This window comes from Myzus persicae, unplaced genomic scaffold (assembly GCF_001856785.1).
Source record: "Myzus persicae strain clone G006 unplaced genomic scaffold, MPER_G0061.0, whole genome shotgun sequence".
Classification (NCBI taxonomy): Eukaryota; Metazoa; Arthropoda; class Insecta; order Hemiptera; family Aphididae; genus Myzus; species Myzus persicae.
The window spans coordinates 43,280-58,847 of record NW_019103155.1 but is presented as its reverse complement, the minus strand read 5'-3'; the positions used below and the strand labels follow the sequence as shown (position 1 = coordinate 58,847).

The window sequence follows — 15,568 nt, the reverse complement described above, 5'->3', positions numbered from 1 at the left end:
TTTACATTTTTACAGTATTTATTTATTATTTATTTTAATTGGGCTAATACACCTAGTCTAATTAGGTACTCAACTATAGTTTATATTTCACCTTAATAATGACGTGATTCACAATATTACTTACCCAAAACTGACTATATGTCCCAAAATTTTTAAAATACGTAAAAAAAAATTTGTTTTAGGCGCTGCGCGTGGCAGTCAAGTAGCGTTGCGCACATGCGCATAAACGTAAAATCGTAAACTTTGGAAAGCTATAACTTCTAAAATAATAGTTTCCGGGAAAAAAATTACACCATCGTTTTAAGCATAAAAAACAAGTCTTTTGAAAAAAAAATTTTGAAAATCGTGAGGGGGTTGGTAAAGTAGACTTTAGCCGGTACATGTAAATTAAAAGTAATTTTTATAGTACTTAAAAAATACTTCCATTCTAAATCTATACATTAAGAAATATATACCTAAGCTTACTCAATCATCGAAATATGTATTGCTTAAATAAAACAGGTGCAGTCATCTATAGAAATACAAACTAGTAAAGATGTTCAAACTTCTGGACAATATTGTTCATTCCAAGTTTCTAAGTAAAAAAGAAATACCTCTTCCGGTTCGTCACAATTTACAAGTTTGTCAAAGTACTTTGCCATCTTTGCGCTATTTCCTCGCTCGAAGTTATTACGTTTCAACTGAGCCGTCATCATTTTTAAGAATCTTTCTTTCTTCTTATTTCCTCCAGCAAGGTGATTTATCTGCTTGTACATTGTTCTAGTTTTATGCGTTTTATAGCCGAGCTCTGCTTTTTCCATCATGTCCCGGAGGTTCTTTTGGTACCACTCGCTTCTCTTTGACAAATTTTGTACCTGCCGAGTAAAGTTTCATTTTCTGTGTCATTTATCCAATTGCTTCTTGCCACCCTCCTTCTCTCAATAGCTTCTTCACAGATTCTGTTGAACCAAGGTTTGATCTTTGAAGTTTTCTTTCCTAATATTGTTGTTGCAGCAATATTAATGGATTTTCTTATTTGAACCCAGTTCCTATCCACAACTGCGTCGGCTGCTACTTCTTCACCTTGAAAATTTCTTTAATTTTGTTATTAAATTCACTGGTTGTTGATTGGTCTTCCAGTTTGTCAATATCAAACCGTCCTGTATTTAGCGCACTTTGTTTATTAATGTTTTTAAATTTTATTTTCATCCATATCCCAAAAAGTAGGTGATACGAATCCAGATCAGGTCCCCGACGTGTTTTTAAACGCTGATTTTGAATCTGTTTGAATTTTTTTTGCGTAAACCATTATTTTGGAAGTTATAGCCTTCCAAAATTTGCGATTTTACGTTTATACGCATGCGCGCCACTACATTACAGCAGCGCTGAGCATATTAATGCATATAACCTGCTAGCGTTGCCACTCGCTCGCTGCGCTACGCTCCGACGAAAAGTCGAAAATCTTCAACTTGTTGTGTAAAACCGTCTTGTGTAGGTTTCGAAATAGAACATGTTGTTGGAGATTTTAACAGAGTCGATGGCCAACCTGTTGAACTAACATAAGTACATAGGTATAATAATTATTATAGTAATATAATGGCTCCCTTCGCCTACCGTCTCCGGTCGAACACGGACAAATCGCCGTCGCCACTTCGCCGTAAAACCATTTTGCCGTCGTCGTTTCGACGTGAGGCCACTTCGCCGTTATTTTATTTTATTATTATTTATTATACACATTTTCTTATATTCAATAATAATAAAAAATATTTATTTTTCGTCAATAATATTTAATAATACCTAATAATCTTTTATCGACGTCTAAATAGTTTACTGTGTTCCGATATCTAAAGGTTTAGATGTGCTGCAGAGTTTGTGTTTATCATTGCTTATAAACGCGTTTAGCGATAAATGAAAATAGGTAGAATTAAGATAATAATAAAATAACAGCCTACAGATATTTTTTAGTGGACAGTGTAGTCTGTAGTGTGTTATTTGCTCGCCATTACCAAAATGGCAGGCGTAGAAACTATTCGTCGGCGTAATGTTTTTGTGGATAATGGTTTTATGTTTATATTCGATGCGTTTAGTGCAGATGGGAAAAAACGTTTTGGCGATGTAGGAGAAGAAACATCTGCAAATCTCGAATTCACACAAATGTAGACGATTTGACCGTGTTAAAACGAATCAATGAGCACTCTCATGACTCAGATGCCGCGGCAGTTGAAGCAGAAGTTGCTGTGACTAAAATTAAAATTCGATCCCAACAAACGCTAGAATCTACATCAATAGTATTGAACGAATGTACGACTGGACTTTCACAAGCAGCTAAAGTAAGTGATATAATATTTTTGAGTGAATTAAAAAATAAAAAATAAATATTATTGTAATATTTTTTAGGGTACGCTAACGTCCACCTGTGCATTAAAGAATTAATTTCTCTAATAATTCCAGAAGCGTACACAATTTATTCACCCTCTGAAGGTGTGAATGAGAAATTTTTACTCGATGATAGTGGGCCAGGTCTAGATAGAATTTTAAATTTTGGTAGATTAAGCAGTTTAGATATTTTAGAACGGTCAAAAATATGTTTTTGTGACGTAACAATTAAGATTGCACCTCCTCTTTTCGCGCAAGTTTACGTTATACTGGCTAAAGATATTGGAGGTGTACACCCTCTTATCTATGCACTTTTACCAAATAAACAATCTAAGACATACCAACAACTTTTTCATAGATTACAACAATTAAAACTCAATTTATGTCCTGATTTTATATCGTGTGATTTGGAAAATGCTGCTATAATATCTATGAAAGAATCTTTTCCAAACGCTCAAATTAATGGATATTTGTATCATCTGACGAAAAATTTCCGATTAAAAATGTGTAGTTTAGGTTTGATTTCAAATTATAATAGTAATGCAGATTTTGCTCTCTCCGTTAAAATGATAACTGCATTAGCTTTAGTGAAAATTGAAGACATTGATAAAGCCGTAGACGAGCTAGCTGAATATTTACCAGACGAGTTACACGATCTTTTAAATTGGTTTGAGGATAACTACATTGGGCCGCAAAAATAGATCAAAAAATGGACGTAGACCAGCACTTTTCCCCCGGCATTATGGAATGTACACGATCGAGTAATCGTTGGTCAAGATCGTACAAATAATTATGCCGAAGCTGCCAACCGGAGGTAATTAAAAATAATTAAAAATTAATTACAATCACAAAAATATATTTTTAATCATAATATTCTTTAGATTAAATACTGAAATGAGTGTCAGCCATCCAACATTGTGGTCGTTTATTTCAAGTCTACGTAAAATCCAATCTGGCCGTGATACATACTATGCACAGTTGGAAGCGGGGAGAAGTCCACCAAAAAAATAAAAAAAATATTTAGACGTCGATAAAAGATTAATTAAAATTGTGAGGAACTATAGTAACCTTAGTTTAATATTATTTTTGCGAGGAATTTCTCTGAATATATCTTTGAAATGATCTTTTTACCATAATTAAATATTGACGTATTTTATGCAGGTATCTTATAATGCTTAAAATTATTTATTTTTTATTTATTATTATTATCATTATTACTATCATAAATTATTGACGAAAATGAAATATTTTTACTGTTATTGAATATTGAAAAATGTGTATTGTATTGTGTATTTATAAAATTATTGTTATTAATGTTAAATGTAAATACTTATAATAATGATTAACAATACAATTAATTACTATAGTATAATATTTACAAGAGTATGCTTTGTTACGAGTTAATTTTTTTTAACGGCGAAGAGGCTAGCAAATAACACACTACAGACTACACTGTCCACTAAAAAATATCTGTAGGCTGTTATTTTATTATTATCTTAATTCTACCTATTTTCATTTATCGCTAAACGCGTTTATAAGCAATGATAAACACAAACTCTGCAGCACATCTAAACCTTTAGATATCGGAACACACTAACACAGTAAACTATTTAGACGTCGATAAAAGATTATTAGGTATTATTAAATATTATTGACGAAAAATAAATATTTTTTATTATTATTAAAGAAAATGTGTATAGTAAATAATAATAAGTAAAATGCTCAAAATTTTGTTTAACGGCGAAGTGGCCTCACGTCGAAACTGCGAAGGCAAAATGGTTTTACGGCGAAACGGCGACGGCGATTTGTCCTAGATCGGTCTCCGGTCGCCAAACTTGAGTGACTCCACGTGGCTGCGAAATAGTGTGGCGCTCATGCGTATACAAACGTTAAATCGCAAACTTTGGAAGGCTATAACTTCCAAAATAATGGTTTCCGCAAAAAATTTCAAACAGTTTCGAAATCAGCGTTGAAAAACACATATTTTTTAAATAGAAATTCGAAATTTAAGAGGGGAGTGGCAATATGCATTATAGCCTTAAATATCTTATACAATACTTGGATACGCTGTTTTGTAAAACATATCAAGACTATATCAAAAATATTAAAATGTATTATACACACTATATTCATTACTTGACAAACACTTTATGTAACTTTTATAATTTTATAAATTTAAAGTTCAAGGTACAACAGCGATTCACTCGTCATAAATATATTAGATACGTTTTTTTTACCATAATTTATAAAAGATACAATACTTCGATATCTTATAAATTCTTTGATTGTGATTAATAATTTAAGATTTCATGTCTTAATTATCGCCATTGTGCATTACACATTTCGGTAACCACGTCATTTCGTGTACAAACTGCGGTGCGTTAAAAAATTCAAATTTAGAAATAGTCAATATGGAAAATGAAGATAAGTTTATTACTTCAGTGAAAAGAAAACCACTGGAATTACTTAATCTCCATAAATATCGGCTTACGGCTAAAACAATTTATCTGTGAATGTATTTATGGTTTAAATGGATACAAATCTGTAAATCAACACAACTGAAAACTGTTATCATTGTTATACATAACATAGTTACATCTCTTTTAGTCTTTTCTCTCTTGTTTGAGAGCTACCTCTCCTTCGATTCATTTTACTTTTGCAAATACACCAGAGATCTGAAGCAACGCTCTTAATCCCTTCCTCTGTACACCTTTCTAGCGAAGAATCAGGCAGCCGATTAAGCTCGGGGATTCTACTTTATAATTTTTTTTCCTGAGTTTTCAAGCACCTATCGGCCTCTCAACCAATGTTAATACTTAAAACTTACTCATATAATCTCCCCTCCGACTCCTCTTTCTCATGTGACGATGTACTATCAGTTCTTCAATCACTAAAAACAGCTTTTCCAATGGGCCCAATAACATCTCTGTCAGTTTAGATACTTTACAACAACTGCCTAAACTCCCTGGCATTTCCTCTATTAATCCTCTTAAAAGGAATCTTTACCATTGTCAAAAAAAAAAAGTGCTTGATTGCCCCTATACTAACATTTTGTAACCCTTCTAATGTGTCCAACTATAGGCACATCTTCCACATTAAAAGACACTCATTACTTATTTTTAGTTATTAGGTAAGAATTAGTTGAATAATAATATAAAATACCTATTTGTGATGATCATGATTTGTATCATTATATTTTGTGTGATGTACAATGTTTTTTACATTTTTTTTATAACTATTATTATGAACTACCTACATATTAAATTAAAATTCATCGTGTACTATATTTTATTGTATTTTATACACCTTCATTTCTTAATTAATATCATATTATTATACTAAGAAATAATTATTGTATTATGAATTATGATAACTATTTAGTGTAAAAAACAAATTAAAATACTAGAAAAAAGGTGTAGATACTAAAATTAATTTCACACATCAATTATTTTTTTAAATAAATTAAAATGTAAGATTATTTATAATAATATAACTACTATTTACTTAACTTTAGGTATGTAAATATGTAATTAATAAATTCCTATGAAATACAACAAATAAGTAATTCTATAGTATTAAGAATTACAAGTTATAGGTCGATTACATAGGTCACTTAAAAATGTATAGACTACTACTGTTTATGCATATTTTTACTCAACAATATTATGAAGAAAACCTAAATGTATTAAAATAACTTATGATTTGAGAAATAAAAATTAATAAAAATCAGAAATCAAAAAAAAATAGGTATAATTTTAAGATCAATATTATAGCCTATTGGTTTGTTATTACATAAAAATTAGTCATCATATTATAGGTACCTAATTATTATTATAATATATATATTATATATTTGTTAATGAGTGTTGCTTCAGTACAGACCATAACGTTTCAGTTATGTCCCTCAAAAATATAATAAAATTAAATTTTTGAATTACTTAATAGTATAATATTGATTATTATTAATTATTGTTTGACAATACATACATTTATATTCATAATTTGAAATATACCAAATCTGAAGTGTCCCAGATATTATGTAAGTAGGTACAAGGTACCAATTATAAAATATATACTTGGTACTATGTTTGTTAATTGTTTTTTATTTCATTAAATATTAAATTACAATATAATAAATTAAACAATAACCCTTAACAGTTGACATTATGAAGTATCCAAAATATGTAAATTAAATATTCATAAACATTTTACAATTCCAAAAATGTGTAGTAATGAATTAAATAATAAATTAAAGTATAATTAGACAATAAAATGTGTATAAAAACGAATTGGCAGTTGATTATTGTAGACCGTCTAACAATCTTGTATTTATATCATCATAATATCACTCCCAAGTGTTATGTCCGATTATAACTAATGTAGTGGACCATTTGATGGTGTAGATCAGTAGTTCTCAACCTTTTTTGATTCATGTCACCTTTAGCCACTAGAATCAAACATCGCGTCATCCTAACTGTGTAATGTAAAAAAAAAAAAACCTAACATCAAAATAATAAATAATCTTAGCTGTATATATTAAAATTATTCTTTTATTAAAAAAAAAATACAGTACAGAAAAAAAGCATGTTCAAAACGTTGACACTTTAAATTTAAAGAGTTAAACTTTAAATTAGCAAATAAAAAAATTAAAGTTAAAAAGAAAATAATGATTTATATAAATTTAATGTGAAATTTGACCCTGGTGTTTTTTACAAAGTTGGGGAATCCTAAGTTTGATGGTGGAAAGAGCGAGTCTCATATCGTCTTCTATAGTTGTTTTTGTGAGTCTGTTGCGTTTTTTTGTTTTTATATTTGTTAGTGCACTAAAGCCATGCTCACATAACCAAGACGTAGAAAACTGAAGGAGCACTTTAATAGTCTTTTTCGATAATCTAGGGTATTCATTGTTAAGAGCCACCCAAAAGCTGTCTAGCGTGACCTCATTAAACTTAACTAGAAGCGTTCGGTCGTTCTTCAATTCCACTGCTTCCTGTTGTACCTCACAGTGATCTGTTTGTATCATGGTAGTAAAAGGGTTCCGAATCCAGTCGTAGTGTTCAACGGTTAAGTCTGGAAAATAATGTTTCATAGACATATTTTGTAAAGTCTGTAAGTGACTTCGTATGATTTTTAGAACGGTAGGACTGGAGTTTTCCTGGCTCGTAAACAGTGGAAACATAGTTGTATTCCCTTTATGCAAGTTTGCACACCACACTGACATTTTTTCTTGAAAGGCTGAAATTTTGTCGGTGGAAGTTAAAATATTTTCTGATGGTCCTTGCAAACTAGAATTAACCTGGTTAAGATATTGAAAAATATCAGCCAAGTATGCGAATTTTTATATCCAGTCGTGGTCTTCCAAATAACATGTAAATTCATTGTTCTCCTCTTCCATGAAAAACAGCAAAAGTTCCTCTTTCAATTCATAGAGACGTAACAGAACCTTTCCTCTGGATAACCACCTCACTTCGGTATGGTACAACAAATTTGTGAAATCAGCATCCATTGATTTACAAATTTCGGAAAAAATTGTACTTTTTAGGGGCTTTCCTTTAATGTAGTTGACCATACGAACGAAATTACTCAGAACGGAATTGAGTTCACTACCCAACGTTTTTGTCATCAGCACTTCTCTGTGGATGAAACAGTGGGTCTTAACGATTAATGGATTTTTTATTTTAGCCAGTGTAACAAATTCCTTGATACTCCCAGTCATACTTAGAGCTCTGTCTGTGCAAATTCCAACACAGTCACTCCACGATATTCCATTATTTTCAAAAAAATAATCGATTGTGTTGAAAATGTCTTTACCTCTAGTATTTTTTTAAAACTCTTTCAGACACAAAAACTGGCTTACAATAGCATTATTGTCGACAAAACGAACGAATCCTATCATGTAGCATTTTTCGTCGCTACTAGTTGAGTCATTGACTTGAAGCGTGAACCGAGGGTTTTTCATCTTTTCTATAACGAGCTCTTTAATATCTGTCGGCAGATGCGACGAGAAACAGTATCATTTGACATAGGTATCTTATCGATTTCAAGAGCCGCTTCATTTCCAATCATTATTCGCACCATTTCCTTACAAACTGGTTTAATTAGTTTTTCTCCAATAGTATGCCCTTTCATGTTGTTGGCGATCATTTGTGAAACAACAAAACTTGCTTCGAGAGCCCTCTCGGACACTTTGATCTTTTTTGTAAATTTGGTTGCTTCTTTTTTTTGATCACTGAGAAGTTTTCTGAAATAATGAACGTCTTTATTCTTCAAGTGAGAATGTTGTTTAATAAAATGGCGTTTCAATTTGCTGGGCACCATCGATTCGTTGGTCAACATTTTCCCACATACAATACACTTGGGAATAGGTTCATCTTTTGGACCACACCATGTAAAACCTATATCCATATATGATTCATTGTAATACCGACACTTACCTCCGCTCTGTTTTAACTTCTCAGTAGTTAATGATAATGTAGTGTCACTGATTTCCGTATTCTCATCATTATCATATTTTCTTTTCCGATTAATAAATCTATCCATGCTACAGTAAAATTATTATTTTTATTATTATATTATATTATATTATATGCATACTATAATTTGCTAATAATAATGCTCATAATTTTTTAAAAATTAGTTCTTACTTGTAGACTTGTAGGTAATTGTACTTGCCAGCTAACGAATACGAAAAAATACTAACGTTAAAATGTTATTATTAATAAGTAATAACAAAATGTAAAATACACAACGAGCGATAACATTGCACAGCGACTGTAGAATACTGACTAATGGCCGGTTAATGTTGAGTCGTTAAGGGCCGATTTCACCAACACAGTTAATCACGATTAAAGTTAACCACGGAGTTAATCGGCCGAATTTGGCCGGTTAAATATCTGTTATCAGCCGATTAAGCGTTAACCGTGATTAACTGTGTTGGTGAAATCGGCCCTAAGACGTATGTAGCGGTATCGCAGCGTTATCGCACGACAAATTACTTATTACTAGGTACACGTGTTTATCGGATCAAAAGATTAAATATAAATAATACAAACTATTATAAAGAAACGAACTTTTAGGTATGTTATGTACATGACAGTGGTGATATAGGTGTATAATATATTTATTGTAATAAATAATATGATTGTTTTCGAAATTTTATTATTATTATTATTATTATAATTTTACTATTATCGAAAAATTTATTTTTTAAATTTTTTCTTTTCTTGTTAAAATTCTGCGTCACCCCTAAGCTAGGTCCATGTCACCCCGGCTGAAAACTACTGGACTGTAGATGGACATATTGGAAGGCTAAATGCAATTATTCCTCATAAATTGTTATGTTTACATTTACTAATTAATAAATGTGTTGGTATATTATCTAAAAATACTGATATTTCATAATTGTTTTTATTTATTGGATTAGAAAGTTCACCTACATTTTCAATTATTAAATGCTGTATTAAAATAATCTGTTTTGAATCTGTTTTGTAGTTGTGTTCAGATTGCAGTTGGTGCAGTATAATTGTTGAGGTACCGATAATTCCTAACATTTTCCAGAAAATCAAAATATTGACTATTGGTTGGTAAGTTTGTCATTCATGTTGAAGAATGTTTGGTGTAGATTGTACTGCAACTCCAGCTAGATGTTTGATATGTAGTTCTTGTGAAGGACAATTTTGAAAAAGTTTCGTAATTATTAAATTTTATGTCGAAGCACAGTTTAGAGTCGTTAAATTGTCTGTCAGCCCCTTCGTTTGATTTTCATAAATATATCTTAGTATATTTCCTCATTGTTTAAATGTTTGTACGTTGATTCCATCTCTCAGTGCTCGGGAAATGGATTTAAAAAAAACTTCATCACTCATTAGCATATGTGGTGCACGATAATTGAAATATTGAATCAAATGAACAAGTGTTCAAGAGAGTATAATAAATATCATTCAATATAACTGGTAAAAGATCTGAAAAGTTCAATTTCACAATAGTCCAATAATTGTACTTTTGGTTTTACTGTTTTCATTGCAATAGAGTATGGTTTGATCTTTGAGTAGAAACGAGCACTAACGAAGTCAAAAACAGCGGGACTGATTTGAATCAACAATTCGTTATGGTGAGGTGTAGGCATGTTTTTACAACCCCTCCATTGAGTCTAAGAATAACTCCGGAAGTAATAGAGTAAAAATTCCAGGAATTTGGAGGTGGGAGTGCAGTCGTTTCACTCTCACTCCCACTGCAAATCCTTTGTAACTCCTGAAGGATTGCAGCACAAACATAGCTCAAACGAAAACCATTGGTTTGAAACCGAAATTCGGAAATGGGGGTGTGCCAGTTGAATGCACCTATCTCAACTCTCTAAATGATTGTTTATCTTTTATTAATGTGTTCTCTTATTCACCGATGATATAAAACTAGATATACCTCAAAATAAACTCTCCCTCTCACTGTCATCTCTTACAATCTTCTCTTGAAACCTTCTCGGATTGGGAAAGATCTACTCGTATTAACACAACCCTTAACATCGAAAAATGTCACGTAATGTCCTTCTCGAGAAGTACCTTACCTCTCCAAAACTCATGTTACCATAATGGTTCTTTTCTTGATCGTGTATTTATTATTTAATATCTAGGTATCTATCTCACACCCACTCTCTTTCTACTACCACATCAGTATTACAATCGGTAGATAATTCAAAATATTGGTATTTGTTAAACGTAATACACTAGTACCATCAATTTCTCATCTAGCTTCTGTCTCCGTATACTTCATGTCTCCTTAGTCCGTTCCATTCAAGAATATTGAGTAGTGATAAGACATCCTTGCCTGGCGTGTGACGAACTAACAATAGAGCGAGTACAAAACAGAGTTCTATCTAATGCTGGCTACAAATTTAAAATCAAAATTCTTATCCACTACTACTCACTTATTTGCTCCACTCTTTGTATCCTTACATTACTATCTACAACAGCCGTTATCTTTATTTCATTTCTTCTTTCACTTCTCAAGGGATCTCTTTGTTTCCTCCGTTTGCTTTCTTCTGTCTCATTCCGTGTTCCTACCCACTTTACTAGAAACCGTTCTCTTTTGATGCCAATGACTTTTTTGGTTGAACCACCCACTGAACAAAATTCTCAATTCAGCTTAGCCTAAGTCACTTTTTCGACAATCAATGTTTTTAGTTAATGTTATATTAAGTTAAAAAATCTTATTACCGTTTTTAAATTGATGCCTGTTATGGAGTAAACAAATAAAATAAACAATTAAATAATTCTCAAATTTAATAGAATTGCGGAAAATTGGAATAATAACCGTCACCGACAACCTTATATGAAAATATGTTAGAAGTTATCTATCTAGATCGACATAAAATAATTAATTCATTTAATACATATTAAAATAGAATTTGATATTGATAATAATCTGCATTAAAAAAGTATGTAATTTTTAAGCGATTTTACGATTAACCGGTAGACAGCATGTATGATAACATGCAACCCATGCTTCATATTTCGTTAGGAAGTGTATATCTTTAATCTTACTGCGAGGCAGTTTTACTACGTAGTGCAGCACTAGATTATTGTGAGAGTTATATCTTGTGCGATGTAAATATAGCTCTGACAGTAATATTAGTTGACAATACATTTTTGGGAAGAAAAAAGTAATTTTATGAAAAAATATTGACTTACCTTTAAACTGATCGGTGTCCTTTTCATCCAACAGATATATCTTAATTTGTTTTAAAATATATTTGAGTGATTAGGATAAGGTAGCGCGATTATTTAGATTACACGACTACAATATAATTATTTATACATTTTTAAATGAAAATCGGTTTAAACCTAATTGGTTTCAATATCGAAGAATATCTACTTGTATACCTGATTCATCCGTGAGTAGAATTATTTACCATTCGTCTTTAAGCAATTATTCACAAAATAAAATATTGTAGCGGGCCCCGTTGATGGAAAGGATGACTCAGAATTGTTATTAAGTTGTAGAATAAGTATAGTGTTTATTTGCTCAGAATATGTGTATAAATGATATTTAATTTAAACTGCAGAAATTCTGAAATTATTAAAATATATGTCATAGAAGACCCGATAAACACAATATTTCCATGTTCAAAAAATACGATTAATTCGGTATCTAAAATTTCAAATATCCTGAAAAGTCAACTGGTGGTAAGGTTCTTCCTATAGGTCTGGTAAATTATTATACCTGAATATGGGCCGTTTAGGACCAAAATAAATTAGTCCTCCTCCCCCCTCCCACTCATAAGTTAAAATTCTTAATAGTTCATCGAGTTCTCACGATTCATGGCTTCTGCGCGATAACCCACAGATGTTGAGTTCCAACCCAGTTACCCCGTAATAGTGTGTCAAATTCATATTATACGTAATACATTATTCATATTATAACTCTTTAAATACATCGTTACATCGTTGTCCAACGGTGTTTCATTGTTTATGAGACGTTTATAAATGAGTAACATTTCGAATTGGTCATTAACCCCCTTTTTATCCGTACATTAATTCTTATGTTATAACTCATTTCCCTCGCTTTCTTGAAAAAGAGTTGTTTGTTCGGGGTTGATACATTTTATAATCGGCATGACCTATTAACCCTGCGACAGCGTTTGTATCAGAAGTATTGGAATTGTTATTTAGCTTCCCTGGCCTTCCTAAAGTTAATGGCTATTATAAGTTACCTGTATTGTGTGAGAGCATGTAGCAATATGTACTCATTATTATATCTGAGGGACAACTGATATTCGAAATAATACTTTATACTTTCTTTTCATGTTAAATTTTTTCTTTATTTAAAATTAGTTCACAACAATTCCACCAATTATTCTCTTATTTTATCAAGATAGCCGGTAGGTAATATTAGTATTATGGTTGTTAAATATGCATTACTGTGTATGATTTATTTCAAATAAAATAACTATAATTTTAATTGTCATGTTTCGTTTTTGAAAAACAACAATTTATTCAACCGTAAATAAACTGCAAAATATTATCTTCAATAAAATTAATTAGAAAAGTTCCATTTAACTTAATATTTATTAAATCAGTTAAGAAATTGTATATATAATTAACATATACATAAACTATTTATTTTATTACTTAACACATAAGTTTACCGATGATGTGTCAAACAGTTATGTGAATACAGCAGTGTTAAGCTTTGAGATATTTTTTTCATGTACTTATACTTTGAAATATATTCTGAACCTTAATAGAATCAGTATCAAAGGATCATTGACATTCCACTCCCTCTTCCAGAATAAGATTTTTATTATTCATTTACATATATAGAGAACACCAAGAAGACAAAAAACAAAAATATAATTTATAAATACCAAAAGTTAGTTCTTTATTTTTGTGATCCTTTCCTGGAAAAACAATAACTGTGGTACAGATGAAAAAAAAACTAAGAACATAAAAACCCTAATATTAAATTAAACATAATAGTAATCAACCGTAATATTAATTATACAGACTTAAGAAATATCAAAATATAAAATTACAATCCATTTTTTTTTTATACAAAAATATTTTCATGAAAAACCTTTTAATATAAATACAACACATTAAAATTATTTATATATATAAGTAATGGAAGGCTTAGATTCGACGCTGCCTGTTGATCAGCATTCTTTCACAGTCATTTATATGACTTTCATACCAGTCACGTCGCTAAAAGAAGAAAAAGACACCAATAATATTATATAACAACTGTACAGTTACTTAACAAATATATTCAAAATATATTCTTACTTGGCAGTTATGGGAACAGTATTTCACCGTTGTACAGCTACTGCACATTATTGTTGCAGGGATGTTACAATTACTTGCGTAGCACTGAAAAACAACAAAAATGTTTTAAAAAAAAATTTAAATTGCTATCATTTATAAACTTAGGTGCCTCTAAATTAAAATTCAAAATAGTAGTTTCTTAGGTATTAAAATGTATAAGTCAAGAATAATAGTTGATAAAAATATGATTTTACAAAATACAATAAGCATGAAATGTATAATCTAAAACTGACTACACTTACACAATTTTTACAAATAATAAAATGATAATAGATTAATATTAATTACAATACTTTTTATATCATTATAGCCCCCAAATCTTTCAAACCAATATCATGTACCTAATATTCATAGTAGACAAAGTTCTCATTTTTGGAAAAATAGCTAATCAAATCGTTAAGATAGTTGCTGACAAATCATTCGTAAGTCATCAATTTAAATAATTCGGTTAGTAAGTTGACCATTTAAAAATCAATTTTTTTGGTTTTTAGGCAGTCAAGACTGTCACAATTTGCTACTTGAAAAATAAAGAGCGCAATTGAAAGTATGTTACTAGTACTTGTAAAAAGAGTTTTCAAAACCACAAACATAAAATGAAACAATAAATTAGTATAGCACTTTACAGGTTATATAGATATATTAAAAATTTTGAACTTGTATTAGACACAGTTTTAAAAAAATTACCTTTTCACAATCTAATATTATGTTATAAAAATAAATCTTATTTAGAATTTGTAAAAAATGATATACAGATGAATTTTACTTACTTTGATACTGGGTGGCGGTGATCTAACAAATATATTAGAACCATTGACGACTGCTCTCATTTGACCTGTTGGCCCCTTAACCAATTGATACTGTTTATTACCAAGTAAAATAGTGCTGCCTTCAGTTCTATGAAGAGGACCGTTTTTATTCAGAATTGGCGGTTTGAAAGTCACATATGTTGTTGTTGGTGGTGTTGGTGTTGATTTTGCAGTTTCTGGTGATGTCGCTGTTACTTGAATCATAGGACTATTGGTAATAGTTGAAGTAACAACAAAACATTTTTTTGTTGGTATCACTTTAGAAGTAGGAGATTCAGAGGTTCTTTTTTGTAGTGAAGAAGAGAATGATTCATAGAAGTTATTTATTGGCTGGCTTGTTACAATTGATGGTTCTGCTGCGGTATTACCAATTATTTGGGACTTATTAGTACTTAGCAGAGGTATTTGTCTAAAAATAAAATAACAGGACTAATTAATACTGGAATTTTAATTTCAAATACAATAAATATGTTAAATATATAATTAAATATGTACAATGGGGAATTGAGGAATACTTATACTAGTAAAAGGAAGTATGCATTTTGAATTTAAATTCATTAAAGTATTAATAGTTGCTAATTTTAAAAACCA

At 30.5% G+C, this 15,568-nt stretch overlaps 4 protein-coding genes across 5 annotated transcripts in view; all 4 read right to left on the bottom strand.

Moving 5' to 3' along the window:
• Positions 1-7,036: 7,036 nt before the first annotated feature.
• Positions 7,037-7,576, bottom strand: LOC111033885 (zinc finger BED domain-containing protein 5-like). The gene has a single exon (XM_022314826.1). It carries the CDS (start codon positions 7,574-7,576, stop codon positions 7,037-7,039), a length of 540 nt encoding a protein of 179 aa, XP_022170518.1.
• Positions 7,577-7,693: 117 nt separating this feature from the next.
• On the bottom strand, positions 7,694-8,071 carry LOC111033884 (protein FAM200A-like). Its single transcript, XM_022314825.1, has one exon. It carries the CDS (start codon positions 8,069-8,071, stop codon positions 7,694-7,696), a length of 378 nt encoding a protein of 125 aa, XP_022170517.1.
• A 248-nt stretch (positions 8,072-8,319) lies between these two features.
• LOC111033883 (zinc finger BED domain-containing protein 5-like) lies at positions 8,320-8,895 on the bottom strand. Its single transcript, XM_022314824.1, has one exon. The coding sequence runs from the start codon at positions 8,893-8,895 to the stop codon at positions 8,320-8,322; it is 576 nt and encodes a 191-aa protein (XP_022170516.1).
• A 4,976-nt stretch (positions 8,896-13,871) lies between these two features.
• LOC111033870 overlaps positions 13,872-15,568 on the bottom strand; it is a 28,794-nt gene continuing 27,097 nt past the window's right edge. For both annotated transcript variants that reach the window (XM_022314804.1, XM_022314805.1), the window contains exons 4-6: positions 14,939-15,386; positions 14,133-14,216; positions 13,872-14,051 (exon numbers count right to left, since the gene is read on the bottom strand). In XM_022314804.1, the coding sequence (XP_022170496.1) occupies positions 13,980-14,051; positions 14,133-14,216; positions 14,939-15,386 (604 nt within the window). In that variant the 3' untranslated portion in view covers positions 13,872-13,979. The remainder of the gene's footprint in view (positions 14,052-14,132; positions 14,217-14,938; positions 15,387-15,568) is intronic.

What these genes read in the sequence shown, in the direction of transcription:
- LOC111033885 (XM_022314826.1), bottom strand. Translation starts at nt 7,576, where the DNA reads ATGTCAGTGTGGTGTGCAAACTTGCATAAAGGGAATACAACTATGTTT.
- LOC111033884 (XM_022314825.1), bottom strand. Translation starts at nt 8,071, where the DNA reads ATGACTGGGAGTATCAAGGAATTTGTTACACTGGCTAAAATAAAAAAT.
- LOC111033883 (XM_022314824.1), bottom strand. Translation starts at nt 8,895, where the DNA reads ATGGATAGATTTATTAATCGGAAAAGAAAATATGATAATGATGAGAAT.